General features: G+C 38.9%; 1 protein-coding gene across 4 annotated transcripts in view; it reads right to left on the bottom strand.

Moving 5' to 3' along the window:
- Positions 1 to 7,345: 7,345 nt before the first annotated feature.
- Positions 7,346 to 16,742, bottom strand: part of ndst1a (N-deacetylase/N-sulfotransferase (heparan glucosaminyl) 1a) — a 79,102-nt gene continuing 69,705 nt past the window's right edge. For all 4 annotated transcript variants that reach the window (XM_053641011.1, XM_053641008.1, XM_053641009.1 and 1 more), the window contains 8 exons: positions 16,005 to 16,187; positions 12,756 to 12,852; positions 12,258 to 12,381; positions 11,833 to 12,007; positions 10,709 to 10,879; positions 10,037 to 10,146; positions 8,481 to 8,583; positions 7,346 to 8,278 (listed from right to left, as the gene is read on the bottom strand). In XM_053641011.1, coding sequence (XP_053496986.1) covers positions 8,159 to 8,278; positions 8,481 to 8,583; positions 10,037 to 10,146; positions 10,709 to 10,879; positions 11,833 to 12,007; positions 12,258 to 12,381; positions 12,756 to 12,852; positions 16,005 to 16,187 — 1,083 coding nt within the window. In that variant the 3' untranslated portion in view covers positions 7,346 to 8,158. The remainder of the gene's footprint in view (positions 8,279 to 8,480; positions 8,584 to 10,036; positions 10,147 to 10,708; positions 10,880 to 11,832; positions 12,008 to 12,257; positions 12,382 to 12,755; positions 12,853 to 16,004; positions 16,188 to 16,742) is intronic.

Here is a 16,742-nt window from a genome sequence, read left to right as displayed (position 1 = left end):
CACACAAACTCTGAAGTAATGCTGTAGATACCCCAGTTTTCAGATGTAAAATGTAATAATGGTGTCTTAGATATTAACGTCCAGGACTGCCACAAACCTATTGCTGGATGGTTGAGCAAACCGTTAACTGATCAGATCTGGACTTGGATTGGATTTTGCCTTGTTTACTGTTGAAAAATAAATAAATAAATAAAAATCCTAATAGGAACAACGTTGATTTTTCCATCATGTAATGGACTTTAATGGGAATTGGCTTAACACATTCCATCAGACTCTTGAAGTTTTCCATGAAAGATTTTGTGATTAAAGCATTTTACAGTAAAACACCAAGAGCATTAATGAACCTGCCTGGAAGTGTCTCCAAGTGTATTTTACCGCCACACACCGTGAGGAAGATGGTTAAACAGGTAACAATTTATCTATGGATTACAGATGGAGACTTGCAGAAGATGGCCAATCTACAATTACAGCAGATACCACAAAAATGCCAATACACCTTTTGGAAGGTGTGCAAGAAGAAAGCCTTTTCTACACAGGTAAATGGTCTGCACTTATATATAGCGCTTTTTTCCAGAGCGCTTTACACTGTGCCTCATTCACCCATTCACTCACACACCAATGGAAGCTGCAAGGCACTAACTTGCCATCGGGAGCAACTTGGGGTTCAGTGTCTTGCCCAAGGACACTTCGGCATGTGGAGTCACGTGGGACGGGAATCGAACCGCCAACCCTATGATTACTGGAAAACCAGCTCTACCACCTGAACCACAGCCACCCAAAGGTAAGAATATGAAGTTTGCTAGATGTTATGGATCCTTGACTAGAACTGGGTTCTGTGGTCAGATGACACACAGAAAACACATTGTTGGTTTGGCATAAAAAGAAGGATAGTTGTACTAAAACATAACCGAAACTTCACTATTAAGTACAATGGAAGAACTGTGACGCTGTGTGAATGATGGTTTTCCTCAAAAAGCTCTGAGAACCTTGTTAAGTCCAGAAAAACTCAAATGAAAACTGGTTGCCTCTGCTAATAAGCTATGACTGAGTCATGACTGGATCTTCCAGCAGGACAGTGATCCAAAACCTGATCTAAACCCCGCTGAAGAGCTGAGAGAAAAATTAACCGCTGAGACAAAAGAGAACCAAGGAGGATCTGAATTAAGTACTGAGGATCTGTATTGAGGATTCATCTCAGAATCTTTGCTCTGTAATTTTTGCGTGGCTGTGTGTTGTCGTGTACCTTCTGTTTCCTAAAGTTTCTAATATGAACTAGTTCCCAAATTCTGTCTGTGTGGAGTTTCATGTTCTACTGTGTCTACATAAGTTCCTAATATCCTAAATAAATAAATAATCACACTGCGGATTATCTATTATATATCTTCCTGTACATGCCAGTGAGTTTGTGTTTCTCAGTGATGGATTGGTGTTCTTGGTATTTTAGAACAACCTCCTAGGGCACTAGCAGCTGGCTTAGTCATTGACATTTTTACATTTCACACAATTGAAACAATACAAAAGCTCAGATCACGGGGTGATGGAGTCTGCGCATATTTTTCATTACAGCTCTGAGAATTCTAGCAATAGTGTCTTAATTATAGCAATCATTTATTCCCTGCTAGCAAAATGATTAAGCTGTTAATTGCCTCTGTTGCATGGAAACGTGATTTATTGTTGGCAGTGAGTAAAATGTCTCACCAAGTATAAGAGAATTTGAAAGTGAAAAAGAAAAAAAAAACAACCCCTCTGTACTTGAACAGCATATTTGTTATTAAATTTCAGTGTGCATGTCTGGTTTTAGTAAACAGACTGCCATGTTCAGTATAAAAAATGTATTCAATATAACCTGTGTAGAGATGTTTACAAATGAAGAAATGGTATACGGATATCGCAGGGATAATGTTTCAAGGCAGCATCAATAATGTATAGTCACTGTATGTACAGTGAAGTATCGCAGCCTGAATACTGAACACTGAATTTTATTCATCAGCTGCACAAGACAAACTGTCTTGGATATGAAACCTTCAGCAGCCTTTCTTAGACCTGCTTTCACATTTACATTTATTCATTTGGCAGAAGAATTTATTCATACTGATGCACAAGTGAAGGAAAATTTAATTGGGGGTGGCAGGGGGGAAGCAATTGAGGGTTCAGATCCTTGCTCAAAGGCTCAGCAATGGTTCACTAGTAGTTGAGGATTTATTTAGTTTAAAGCACCAGGTTTTTTTTTTTTTTTTTTTTTTTTTTTTTTTAAAGACAGCCTGCATTTATATTCAGACCTCTACTGTTGATTCATTCATCTTCAGCCAATCTCTGGAACACTAGGTGGGACCATGAAGCCTATCCCAGAATCACAAAGTGGGAATACACCCTGGATGAGACATCAGTCCTTCACAAGATACCATTCACATACTTAATTACACAGTAACCAATCAACCTGGAAGTAAACCAGAGAACCCAGAGGAAACCCACATGGACACAGAGAACATGTACAACTCCACTCCACTTTTTTTTATTTTCCATCCATTTTAGACTGATGCTACTCTTAGTCCATGACACAGTGAACTAGCATGAGGATGTGCTTTTGCTAGAGAATTGAAAGCACTCCAGCAAGTCAAGTCACACTGGATAAGGTCATATGAAAATGCCATAAATGTAATAAATGTAAAATGTTAATGTTTTGTTCTAAGCTATGGCTAGCAAGAACAGGAAGAAGGAGCAAGTGTCAATCATGTCGACATTTCTTCAAATGAAACTGACCATATTTCTAAAGATATACTGTTCCTGGAAATCTCGCCTTAGAGTAAAAAAGTTTAGTTGCAGGTAGGTGCAGTGCATCTGTGTGGCCACTTGAGGGCAGGACAGTCACAGATATTTATGCAGTGCTGCCTTAGACACTATCTCACGCACAGTAGTAAACTCTTAATAGGCAGAGCCAGGTGCGGCGTCCAACTGTTTGAGGTTCCAATGTGAAATGTTTAGGCCGGGGACTCCAACTGTAAAATAAATTCCACCCTCATTGTACAAATAAACGCTATTCAAATCAACTGACCAGTCAAAAGCTAATAACTCTAAAAATATAATAAAGCTGCAGTCAAAATTATTCAGCCCCCACTTCAAATCAGGTTTATTGTCAACATTTACAGACTTTCAGCTGTTTGCAATGAACAAATCAAACAAAAGCAATTGAAATAGTTCAACACAACGAATGCTTCAAGTGGTTTCCCAAAATTCAACGGAAAATGCAACTTATAATGATTTCTCCAGTTTCAAAAATGATTGAACCCCTTCATGGCAAGAATATTTAGTACTTAGTAGAGCACCCTATTGCTGTTATGACCTGCTGCAAACGAGATGCATAGCTTCTGGAAGCGTTCCTGAGGAATATTAGTCCATTCCTCAGGACCAATGGCCTCCAGTTCAGTAATATCCTTTGGTTTGCGTGCTGCAACCGTCTTCTTCAAATCCCACCAGAGATCTTCTGTGTCAGGTGACGGTGATGGCCCTGTAGAATCTTCCAGGACTTCTTCTGCAACCAAGCCTTGGTGGAATTTGAGGTATGCTTGCGATCATTGTCCTGTTGGAAGGTCCAACGACGCCCAAGCTTCAGCTTCCTCACAGACGGCATGACGTTTTCTCCTAGGATTTCCTGATACTTCAGTGAATCCATCTTGCCTTCCACACGCTGCAGGTTTCCAGTGCCAGAGGATGCAAAGCAGCCCCAGAGCATCACCGAGCCACCACCATGCTTGACTGTGGACAGGGTGGTGTTCTTAATTCTTCCTCCAGACATACTGCTGTTCCATCATGCCGAAAAGTTCCAGTTTTGTAAGTATGCCTGAGTTCCTAGTCCTGAAGTCAAGTCAATTAATATCGTAATATTGATGTGCATGTAAACATAGTCATTTATGTTTATTCTACTTCTTAGTGCTGTAACCTGAAAATCTCAATTCGATTTCATAATGTAGGCATACTATCTGTCCTTTCATGGGCCTCATAGTATTTTTTATCTGGTCTTATTATTATAAAGTAGATATTTTATCATTTTGTGTTTTGTGTAATGTCATGTCTTGAGTCTGTGTGTTTTCCCTCTTAAATACCACAAATTTGAACCTATAAATATTTTTGGCAACTGCACCTTTAAAAAAAAAAAAATGTAATCTTTAGATTACAGATAAAGATAAATTAAATACTTTACATGAAGGAAAGGCACAAGTGAATAAAATTATAGTACTTACAGCAGCCCATTTATTCTGTTTTCTGTTAAACTGTGGCAGGCAGCCAAGCCACAGTGCCTGGGTTTTAGAGTTCACACACACACACACACACACACACACACTTACACTTGACTCTTATGACTCAAATTTACTTTTGAGTGGGTGTTTAAAAAAACAACAAGCACATTATCAGTCATCTGAGGTTGCAGTTCATTTACTATCAACCTGACAGGATAAGTGGTCTATTCATTCATGTACGTCTGCAAACCTGTAATTACCACCTCATCTAACTATGAAACCACACAGCTTATGAAATTATACTGTAAAACCTGTGCGTTCAATGTTGATTACAGGTCTGTGCGTTGAAAACAGTCATTAGTAACAGAGGGATAAAGAACATAGGAAGGTGTTGAAGTATGGCAACAGTTAAATATGTTTTTCACCACAAGAGTTTTGGAAAATTAGATATGTAATAATAGCACAGATCAGAATACACTGAGCAAATGGGAATTGAAAAGGGAACATGGTACAACATTTCTGGCTGGACAAAACAAGACAAGACAGCATAATGCAAACTCCCGAATTCAACGTTTTCACACATATCTAATGGCATGCTTCCACCAGACAGCAAAGGACAGCATGGAACAGTAACAAACCCAAACCCACGACCATACAAATCACGATCACGTGCCTTTCCTTTACACATCTGTAAAAGTAGAAAGAGTTTCTAAAAAAAAAAAAAACAAACAACAACAAAAAAAAAAACCCTTAATCTTGCTAGAAAGGTTCCCATGGCATCTGGTCGAGGCTAATGGTGTGCATTGGACCTGGCATATTGTGTAAGAAACCAAAAAAACAAAACAAAAAATTCACACTAGCAGGAGGTTTTTATTTTCTTGCGACTGAACTGTCAGATATGAAGCTCTCGGGACAAAGAAAGATCATAGTCATTAACATGAATGTGAATGACGTATTTACAGCAATGTATTTATTGCATTCATTCATTCATCCTTAGTAACTGCCTGGTCAGGGTCATCAGGGTTTAAATGGGCTACAAGTTTGTTTATATTCTGTGAAATTGAACCAAATAAACTCATTAGAAAATACAACAGGTACAAAACAAACAAAAATAATGGCTATGCAGGCAGGGGTTTAAAACAAAACAAAACAACAAACAAAAAAAAACCTTGTAATTAGGCCACACCCACATCTAGTTTAAGTCCGAATCCAGATACTGTTAGGAATACTTGGAGCTCTGAACAGATACATATACTGACAGTGGCATTGTGTTAAACCCCTATTCAGCACTTCTGTGCATGGAACCTGGGTAAGAAGGCTAACTGATTGCAGCATAAGTGCTTGGGTATGGTACTACTCACATTGCAGTGAAAACTGTCAAAATGCTGCAACCGTATTCTTCTGTCTGGCGGAAAAGTGTAATAATATGGCATGGCGTAGAATCTGATTAAAACCACAAACTAAGTTTAATATAGGAACATTTATAATTTCACTGCCCCGGAGAAAACACAAAGTGAAAAAAACTTCCTGGTTTTCAAAAAAGGTAGGCTCATTAGTGTTCTCATACATTGTGTTTCCTGTAAATACATGTTACAGGTCTGTGGTGAAAAGCATGTAATGCATCACATTCACTAGGGGTTCCTGCATGGTTTTGTACAGTAACAAAGAAAATAATAAAATAATAAGCAGAATGTAACAAAATAATACATCATTTTGGGGGGGACTAAACAAAAAAACAATAATTCACATAGTCTCCAACCAGGAACTGAAGATAAAGTTACTACACTTAACGTCTTACTTTTTAAGTAGAACAATAATACCACATTCCCAGCCTCAGAAAATGCAATTCATTGCCATTTGTATAATCCCAGAGTCCTGATGTCCTGCACTTTAACTGTAAACATTAAACAAAATAAAGTAAAAAAAGTACTGAGCAACAGTACAGAAAGCCCATTATCAAGAAGTGGTGCATTAAAAAAAAAATGTTTAAAATTGAAAAATTATTATAAAACATAATTTAGTTAATACTTACATCTTAAAATAATAAAATAAAAATTAATATCAAATTGGTGGATGAACAGTAGCCACTGAGCATGAGGATACAAGATGGGACGGAGAGCCACTTATGCCACAGGAAAGATGCAGCAGTACAGTTCTAAATCCAGACAGCAAGTGTATGCTGAGGAGTGGGCTGAGAAGAGACAACGGTATTCACCAAAGCTGGTTCCATCAAAGTGAACAGATAGATCTGATATTATGGCAAGGTTGTCATGGAGTTCCTTTCGATTAGGTGAGAAGTCAGAGCAAGATTACGCTGTGGTAGACAGAAAAGGCCAGTGCAGAACCAGTGAGTGTTTTAGGAGAGTGTGAGTTGGAAGATTTAAACGAGAGGATTAGATGGCTGATGTTAATAGTGCAGGGAATATCCCCACTTTGGAGATTTTTTGGCGAACATTGATTGGATTGAATCTATAGGAGGAGGGATGAGGGAGCGGTCAGCTTTGGCAGGTAGGACTGGTGGAAAAGAGGTGGAAAGACTGACGTTAGATCCAGATGAGGTTTGGTATGGTGGGGTATGAAGGCTTGGCTCTTGAGGTTGGGAAGGTGTTGGGATGAAAAGGGGATTGGTTGGCATGACTGATGTAGGGTTTGGGATGTACGAGGGAGCATTTGAGATGAAAAAGGGAGGGGCTGGGATGAGTGAAGGAGGAGTTGAGATATGTGAAGAAAGGCTGAAATGAATGATGTAGGGGTTGGGATGAAAAGCACATTAACAGTAGATTTTGTTTTCTAATTTTAAAACATCAGGGGTGCAAGCGTTTGCAATCAACTGTACTATTCAAGATTTCTTTGCAAAACAATATTCTAGCTGGGTTTTTTTTTTTTTTCCATACAATTCTCATATGAAAGCAAGATAAATTTAATGTATTCTGTGACACCATATAAATATAACTCTCCACATTCAATATTCATATATTTCTGAATGAACCATGAATGCATGGCTCTCTCTGTGTTAACAAACTTACATTTTTGGACCTTGTACTCAATCTAATTTTCCAAAACATGGCAACTGAAGCGCTCTGAACTGAGCAGGGTACACCCAGCCTAAGGAAATGTTACCTGTTAGAGCTGTATTAAGTTGGTGATGATTCAGGATACAATAAGTAGACAAACGTCAAGAAATTAGCTGTGGGAAATCATTACCCCCTTAACAATCATTAAAAAAAAAAATTATTATATCAATACCGATCAGGCTTTGCGTTTAATTACGACTCATTCGTTTAGTGTTGATGGCTGCTGTGGCACTGTATCAGGGTCATGCTGAACAAGGGCTTTGTAATTAGGTCATATACATATAAAGAGCATGATGTAGTTACACTGTACAAAACCCCAGTGCAGCCTTTAATTACTGGCACTTTTAAAATACACACTCTTGCTCCGGTGGCTCCAAAACAGAGAAGTCCTGAGGTGAAGAAACGGCAGTTCGTCCATACCATCATGGTCAGTGCATTTATTCTTTGCAGATGAGGAAATAGCAAGTTCCGGTTCTGCTGACATGGCTTATCTCAGCACATCTGATGTGTTTTAATCTTCCTCTTATCAAGAAGAAGTGAGAGAAGCCAGTACTAAATACCATATCAAGCATGACGCACTTAGATCTGTCACGATATAGTGAGAGGATGTACCAGTTCCTCTTCGGATGAGTCTGTGACATAACATACTACCCCATGGGGGTTTTAATAAGCAGATGTAGAGATGTTATATTTTACAAACCACTTTATATTCTGAACGCAACAGGGGAAATCCACTGTGACATGACTTCCTCACCCATGACAATATTGATGGTTTATTCCACTTCAGACCAATGACTGGTGCTGGCGACTGTACCATTGTCAGACAGAGGGGAGGAACAAGGCTCAAAGCTACCTAGTGTTAAGAAGTTCATCTTTGAGCCATGTGGGTAAAGGCTGGCCCATCCTGTACAGCAGCTTTGACAGCTCAATGTTATGATCTCTGTAGTACTCTCTTAGAAACAACTGGGACTAGGGAAGAGGGAGAAACAGAGCAAGAAAGTGTGGTTACATTCCTGTACATAACTCTAGCATGGTGTAAACAGACAGGTTCAGGAGGAAGATAAATTAATTCTTCCTGCATGCAACCTGTGATCAGTACAGATCACCTGATAAATGTACAGAGACAAATGGAAGTAGCAGGAGCTGCATGATACAGGGGAAGATAGTGTACCTCTAACTTCATATCTGAGTATCTCTTTCCTTTACTTTTTCCCAGACACTTAGTCTTTCCTCCCTCCAGGAGCTGACACCAGAAACCTTTTTTAGGATCAAACCTGCACAGATCAGAAGATAATTTCAGTGTTAAGTCCAATATCCCCGAAGAACAATTTAGTATTAAAGGTCAATTTGCACAGGATTAGTTTAATCTGGGGTTATTTTTACAGGCCGTTCTATAGAAAGTAAAAGACGCTGTAATCTTCACCGACACGGGTGAAAAGTCCGGAAAAAATAACTGACATGACGAGTTCACACGGGATTAAAATCACAGCGAGGCTCAGGTAATTATTACCTTACCCAACCTCCCCGTATAAAACTAGACCAGTCCGAACAGACTTTAAGTTAGAACTGCTTTCAGGATGTACAGTGGTGCTTGAAAGTTTGTGAATATAGAATTTTCTATATTCTATACTTCTGCATAAGTATGACCTTAAACATCATCGGATTTTCACACAAGTCCTAAAGTAGATAAGGAGAACCCAATTAAACAAATGAGACAAAAATACTATACTTGGTCATTTATTTATTAAGAAAAATTATCCAATATTACATAACTGTGAGCAGCAAACGTATGTGAACTTTTGTTTGTTTTGTTTCCGGTAACTGTTGATCAGTCCTGCACATCGTCTTGGAGGAATTTTAGCCCGTTCCTCAGTACAGAACAGCTTCAACTCTGTAGTACAATTATCGTCCTACTGACTGAAATCACCTGACTCTAATTTCACCTTCAAATAAAACAGCTAATCCTAGAGGTTCACATACTTTTGCACACTCACAGATATGTAATATTGGGAATTTTGGGTTCTCTGTGTCTACTTTTAGTGAAAATCTGATGTTGTTTTAGGTCATATTAATGCAGAATTATAGAAAACTCTAAAGGGTTCACAAACTTTCAAGCACCATCATAAATCCTCAGTGAACACAGAAAACTCTACGGACATGCCACATTCCTAAACTGTGTAAGTTTTTCACATTATCCATTTAAGAATCAAGAAAATAATGGGTTTGGGCTTTAAATAATACATATTGCAAAAAGCTGTTGTATTTCTCCTTTGCTTGCCTTTCAGATTCATTTTGAGGCTAAAATGGGCAACTGATCTTGAATGGCCCAGTTGTGTATCAACAGTTACTGGGTAATTCATAACAAGAAGAAGTTAAATTAAAGATTGCCATTAATGCCTGATTTACTGCTAATACAGACCACAATGTGCTTTTTAAAATTAGGAACCAGGTGACTGTAACAGAGACAACATGGCAACTGAAAAAAATCCAGGTGCTGCATTTTAAGAATATTTAAATCACCCAAAAGTTATTTCTACATATATTGATCCTATTTTCTTATGTTTCATGGAAACAGAATAAGGTTCCAAACTACACATTTTAATTTAAAAAAAAGAAGAAAAAAAAACCATACACAAACCCTTTTTCTTTGTTATACTTGATCTAGTTTTTCTTGCGTAAAATAATTATTCAGTTATCAGACGGCAGCTAAACAGCGACTAAACTTACGCCAGGATCTTGTGGTAGTTCACGGTATTCGTTAATCCCAAAAACTTCTGGACTTTATCCATGACTAATGCTGGTTCAGTTTTCAGCATCTGTCCATCCACAACCATAATCTACATAATGCAAAAAAAAAAAAAAAGACATCATGAAAACATATAGTGCTGTGAAAAGGTATTTGCTGATTTCTTTTGTTTTTGTGTATATCTCATAGTAAATAGCTTTAGATCTTCAAATGAAATACAACATAAAACAAAGGCAACCTGAGTAAACACAATACAGTTTTTATTTATTTATTTTTATTGAAGCAAAAAATAATAATAATAAAAAGTTTTAAAAATCACCCATGTGAAAAACTAACTGCCCCCTTAAACTTAAAATCTGGTTGAGTCATCTTTACTGGCCCAGTTGGTATTGGATAACTTTTTTGCTACAATAAATAACATTATCATTTAAAAACTCTATTTTGTGTTTACTCAGGCTGCCTTTGTTTTATCTTAGATTTTGTTTTCATTTCTCAAACAATTTAGTATGATCTATACAGAAAGACAGAAGAAATCAGGATGGGGCAAATACTTTTTCACAGCGCTGTACATATATTCTTAGATCTCATTCCACACTGAATGAAGTCCTACAAAAAGGCAATGAGGTTATGGAAACTGAAAGAATCACACACACCTGATTGGGGTGGTAGTGTGTAAGCCAGCGCTCGAGGTGAATGGCATACAACCCCGGCACCAGACAGCGGCTCTGTAGGACGCGCAGCTTTGCAGGAGAATCACGGGGTGCAGTGATGACATCATGAAAAGAGTATTTCATAGCCACTGGATCATCATGTGCTCTCTGGTGCTGTGGCGATGAACAGGGAATATATAGTGATTCATCTGATCCACAATGCTCCACACACAATCTTCTATTCCTCCACGATGACTTTTGACCTCAAGCTCAACCCTTACTCATCTCAAGGTCTTTGGGAGCAAGCTTTCCATGACCTAGAGCTCTTCCTGACTTCATCCTTGCTTCGAGCTCAGCTCTTACAGTGTTCAAGTCCTTCCTGTGCTCAAGTGTTTCCTGACTCCAAGTTCAGCTTTTCCTGACCCCAGCATCAGCTCTATGTGGCTCAGCTCTACCTGAACACAAAAAGACCTCTTCCTGACCCCAAGATCTGCTCTTTTTGAATCCAACATTAGTTCTTTGTGGAGTCGTCCTGACTCCAAGCTTAGCATTTCCTGACCCCAAGCTCAGTAACCCCTGACCCCGAGTTAAACATTTCCTGACTCCAAGCTCAGCTTTACCTGGCCTCAGACTCTTCCTGAAAATCAAGGTCAACTCTTTATTACACCAACATCAGCTCTTTGTCACCCAGAGCTCAGAACATCCTGATGCCAAGCTCAGACCTTCCTGAACTCAGACTCAGGCTCATAATGACCACAGGATGAGCTCTACCCATCTCCGAACTAAGCTCTTTCTGACCTCAAGTTGAGTTCTTCCTAATCTAAAGCTCTTCCTAACCTCAAGTTCAAGCTTCTCTCTTCATGATCTTCATAACTTTTTATGACCTCAAACAATTCCCAATGAAGCTCAGCACTTCCTGACCTCAAACTTCCTGACCTCTACCCAATCTCAAGCTTTTTCAAACTGTGGTCTTTTAGTACTGAGAGGGAAAAATAGCAGTTCTATTGTTTGGGACAGATGCTACTGAGTAGGTCTGCTTCTGGAGTGTTATTAACTTTTACATAAGATATTAAACCCTTGTGGTAAATCATGTAGAAGCAGGGAAATAGGCATGGACAGGACAGTACCTGGTACCAGGCGTAGGCTCTTTCTGCAGGACTGATGAGGACGGTGATGATTTTAGCTTTAGGCAGGAGAGCTGCTGCTCTGGCCGCTGCTAATTCAGAATCAAAGTAGTTAGCGCACTTTTCAAAGTAATAATCTGAGCTGGTGTTGGAGGGGAGGGGGAAATACTCCATGTACCTGTAACAGAGAAATATGAGTTACAAACACATACACCTATAATGCTGCTTCTCAGCAGGCAGTGATTTCAGCAGCAAGGTGCAGATATCAACATTTCTGAGTAACGTATTTGAGTTACAATGACAGCAAAATATTCCTCTCCTGGAGTTGATGGTGTTGCAGATTCAGGTGGGGGGGGAAAAAAAATCACCTGAAAGAAAAGAGAAGGCTAAAGACAGAGGTACAGGAGCAAGTCCAGAGTATTTCTCACCAGTCTATTCCTCTGTGGTAATTGCGCCCATTGAAGAACTGGATCTCTTCAAATGTCTCTTTGCTGGGATAGTTGCCAATGAGGTCAGGGTGCAAGCCCAGGAACAGATACAGAGCGGTTGTCCCTGATACCAAATAAAATGGAGTAAAAATGGGTGGGGGGATGGGGGCGTTCCATAGCTGATTGGTAGATATATTAAAATACTAAAAATATTGAAACTATGCATCTTCTGTATGCATTTCAAAATGTTTTACTATTGTTTTGTTTGCATTTTGGTGTCAAACATAAATATGAAACGACTATTGTAATATATTCTTACACTGCCAACCCTTAAGCTGCAAGTAGTATTTGAAACCATATCCATTTTAAAAATGACCACAAGAAAAATCATTCCTCATAAGAAACTGTCCCAATTTATTTAAACACTAGAGCCATTGCCTTGTCACAGTCCAGTGTGTTTACCCAGCATGTCCAGTAGGTGGAGCTCTAGGCACTCACCTGTTTTCTGTGGCCCAATCACAAGCAGCTTAGGGAAGCGATCACATGTTTTCTCTTTAGACCAGATATCCTTGTGTCTCTTATCTTCACAAGGGTTCTAAAACATTGCAAAGAAGGTAGAAAGGTCATTAGAAATGAACACTGAGCAGTACAGGGTGCGAATGATTTTTATAAAAACAATGGAGGTAGAGGAAAATATCGACAGATGTGCCTTTAAGAACGCTACGCATTGAAGGGACTAACAAAGTCATGTCAAAGTCAAGTCATGAAGATGGAATAGAGCTGAATAGAGCTTTCTTATAGAGAAATGTGCACACTCATCGTCGCTTTCTTTGGGTGTTATATTGTATCCTAACAGATGATTCACTTAACCGTAGCCAGCTAGTTCCTAAGACAAAAACAAGATGCAGGAGAAAATCCTCCAAGCCACAACACCCACACTAACTGTAACAAAAGCACAGATTCAGCTAAACTGCAATTCATTTCCTTAATCAGTCTGCAATGGAAAACATTTACACTTCTAAAGAAGCAATATTTCTTATAAATGACCAGAAAATGTTTGTTCCCCTGAAGAAAGATTAACCTCAGTCTGACTAACCCTGGTTTATTTTTTCAGGAAGGAAGATTTTTGTGCCCAATTTAACAAGTCAGGGTTTAATCTGGGCCCTAAATGACTGAAGCATGGGCATATGCTTTCCAGTTATAATCATAAATGACTGTGTGCTTGCTAAAATCAGTGTCAGGTGATGGGGCTTATAAACACACACACACATTCACAATAAAGTCCAATTCATTTACTGTCTAATTGCATTAGAACTTCCATCCATCCATCCATTTTCCATACAAGTTGTCCTACACAGGGTCGTGGGGAGCCTGTCCCAAGGAACTCGGGGCATAAGGCGTGGGGACACCCAGAACATGGGTGCCAACCCATCACAAGGCACAATCCCACACACACTAAGGACAATTTGGAAATGCCAATCAGCCTACAACGCACATCTTTGGACTGGAGGAGAACACTGGAGTACCCAGAGGAAACCCGGAGAACATGCGAACTCAGTGCACAAAGGGCGGAGGCGGGATTTGAACCACAAACCCTGGAGGTGCGAGGCAAACGTGCTAACCACTAAGCCAAATGTGTTTATTTATTTATTTTAAAAAAATAATTATTAGTAATCGTAGGTTTATAGTGCAGTCCAGTCTGAGCAAACATTAGCAGATGCCCTGCATTATATCTTCATATTACAAAATACAAAAGGTGAAAACTGTTACACTTTCTTGAAGCACAGTACAGACACCAACAGTATGAATTTAAATCTCTAAAACCTTGAGGGTTAAGATGCATCTTTAATTGTTTTCTCATACTTTTTAACTTATTTCGTTAAGCATCTCCAGCACATAGTTTTGCTGAATCTCAATTGGCTTACACCAAAAAATATATACGCTCACTACATGTAGTATATACTATAATACAAAAGGTGTTGTGGATCATTTATTGGACAAAATGCCCAAAAGAATGGCAAGTAAAATTCAGCACATGAAAGGTGACTCAAAAAAAAAAAAAAATTGTTAAAAAGCAAAATGTGATCTTGCTTTTAATACACACACTGGAAAAAATCGATCAATAATAAAAAAAATATGTAAGAAATAAAATACGAGCAACACCATAGCAACTTACCTGTGATTACACATTTTTATTCATTAAAGAATGACTTAGTTCAGACTTTTGTCCGTTTATGGTTATGTTTAATGTCGTGGAGCGTTCACAAAACAAGTTCGTTCTTGTTATCGGTTCCGTTACAGCAGCTATTGACAGTTGTTTCCACGGCAACCTGTCTTTTATTCCTCTTTCTCGGAGTTAATAAAACAAAACAAAAAAATCCATTTGTCATGTTATCGATAAACCATAAAGTGCTAAACTGTTCTTCCTGACGACTTTCCCATAGTGGAAATTTTTATATATATATATATATATATATATATATATATATATATATATATATATATATATATATATATACACACACATATACACACACACACACACACACACACACTCACTAAAACCTACGATTAGCAGCATAGCGAAAGACAAACTTCATATCCCTTTATTAAATAAATCGGTTTATTGTTATGCTTAGAATAAATGTAAATTAGCTGTTACTACAGAAACAGCTGATTTACAATCAATTACAATTTACCAATCCGGATCAAGACTTGAACAGAGCTGTGGTATAACTCAAAATATAGGGAAGAATGCATAAAAGTATACTATGTAAAGTGGGAGAAGTTTAGGAAATGTGAGCATTGAAAGACTCACATTTGGTGACTACAGGGAGGAGGGCTTAACTTAAATATTCAACTGTGAATATCTCCCTTTTGTATTCGTAAACATAAGGAAAATCTGAATCGTACATGAACGGTGAAATTCGTTTTGACAGTACCAGCACACACACACACACACACACACACACACACACACACACACACAGAACTGAGACAATAGAGCACTTGTGCACTGGGTGACACTGAGAAAGGCTCAGCTGGAGGTGATACGTGTGCAGGCACAAACGCTTGCACATACAAAGACTCCACAAGAACCTTAATGCGAAAGGCTTTGAGTACAAATGACATGAGCAAGAAAAGAGATCAGAGCAGGAAGAACAAAGCACATTCACACTCACACACACACACACACACACACACACACACACACACACACACAGAGAGCAAAGTAGAACACAGTTAGTGAGAGGAGAACAGAAACACACTGAGCCACATTACAGTGAGTCGAGCGTGGAAAAGAAAAGCTGTGAATAACAAGCTCTACATTCTCTGATGAGTAGTTGCTGACCACAGAGCCTGACACGGCACCGCACTGTACACTAATGCTATTCTTCCCCTCAGTCCCTCTCTCACGCTCCCTCAATCCTCGACCGCCTGGGCCTCTTTTAACTTCTCAATCATCAGATGCCCTCAGTCCCACACTCCCTCATGCACAACAACCTACACACACTCGGCATACAAGAACACTTCTTAATAGCAATCCTGGGAACATTCAAGCACTGTGAAAACAGAAAGGGAAAAAAAAATAATAATAAAAATGTGCCAAGACGACTGACTCAGCTCACTGCGGGTTTTGATAATTAGCAGAATCAAATGAGTCACAACCGGGGGAGAAGAAAGAAAAAAAAACGCAACACCTACACACACGCTCGACATACAACACACACAAACAGATACACGCACCTGCCAGAGTGGCTCTCTGTCTGACGGGAAGAGGCTGAAGTATTTGTGAGCCAGCTGAACAGGAGGCAGGGTCTGCAGCCTCAGGTGAGTCCAGGTCTGCAGAAAACGCAGCAGCTTCTTAAAAGTGTACAGCCCCAGACGGTCATTTCCATAATTAGAAAGATGAGTCATAAAGATACTAATCTGCAAAACACAAAGAAACATTTGTGTATTAGGATTTGTAATTAACCCCATACATCAAAAGACCGCCATACCGGCCTCTTCAAATCCCTGTTGTCTTTTCAGTGCTCCGATTGGGATAAATGCTTCATGTGAAACTCCAGCCGAATTACCAATCCCCAGTTGGTCAGAGTGGAACACTCATGTCATCAAACTGCTATGTATATTTTCTGCGTGTTGTGTTGCTCACTCCGTTATTTTGTACACACCCAAACTCTGCTATCCAAATTCTTTCTGGAAGACTGGATGTACAGAGAAGTTCTGAAAAGCAGTAAACTATTTCCTATCATTCCTGGGGGAAAATATAAAATGCATTCTAGCGCATCCAGACTCGCCCAACGAACTGAAGAAACAACAACAACAACAACGATGACAGCAAAGGCAACAACAACTGCAACAACAGTGACAAACACAACAATGATACTATTTTTTTAATGGAAAAATTTATATAATGCATTCCAAACCCATTGAGACTCACCAAAACAAGAGAAACAATGACAATCACAACAACAGCAGCAG

The sequence above is a fragment of the Ictalurus furcatus genome, chromosome 14 (genome assembly GCF_023375685.1).
Source record: "Ictalurus furcatus strain D&B chromosome 14, Billie_1.0, whole genome shotgun sequence".
In the NCBI taxonomy this organism is placed as follows: domain Eukaryota; kingdom Metazoa; phylum Chordata; class Actinopteri; order Siluriformes; family Ictaluridae; genus Ictalurus; species Ictalurus furcatus.
This window is presented reverse-complemented; position numbering and strand designations above follow the sequence as displayed.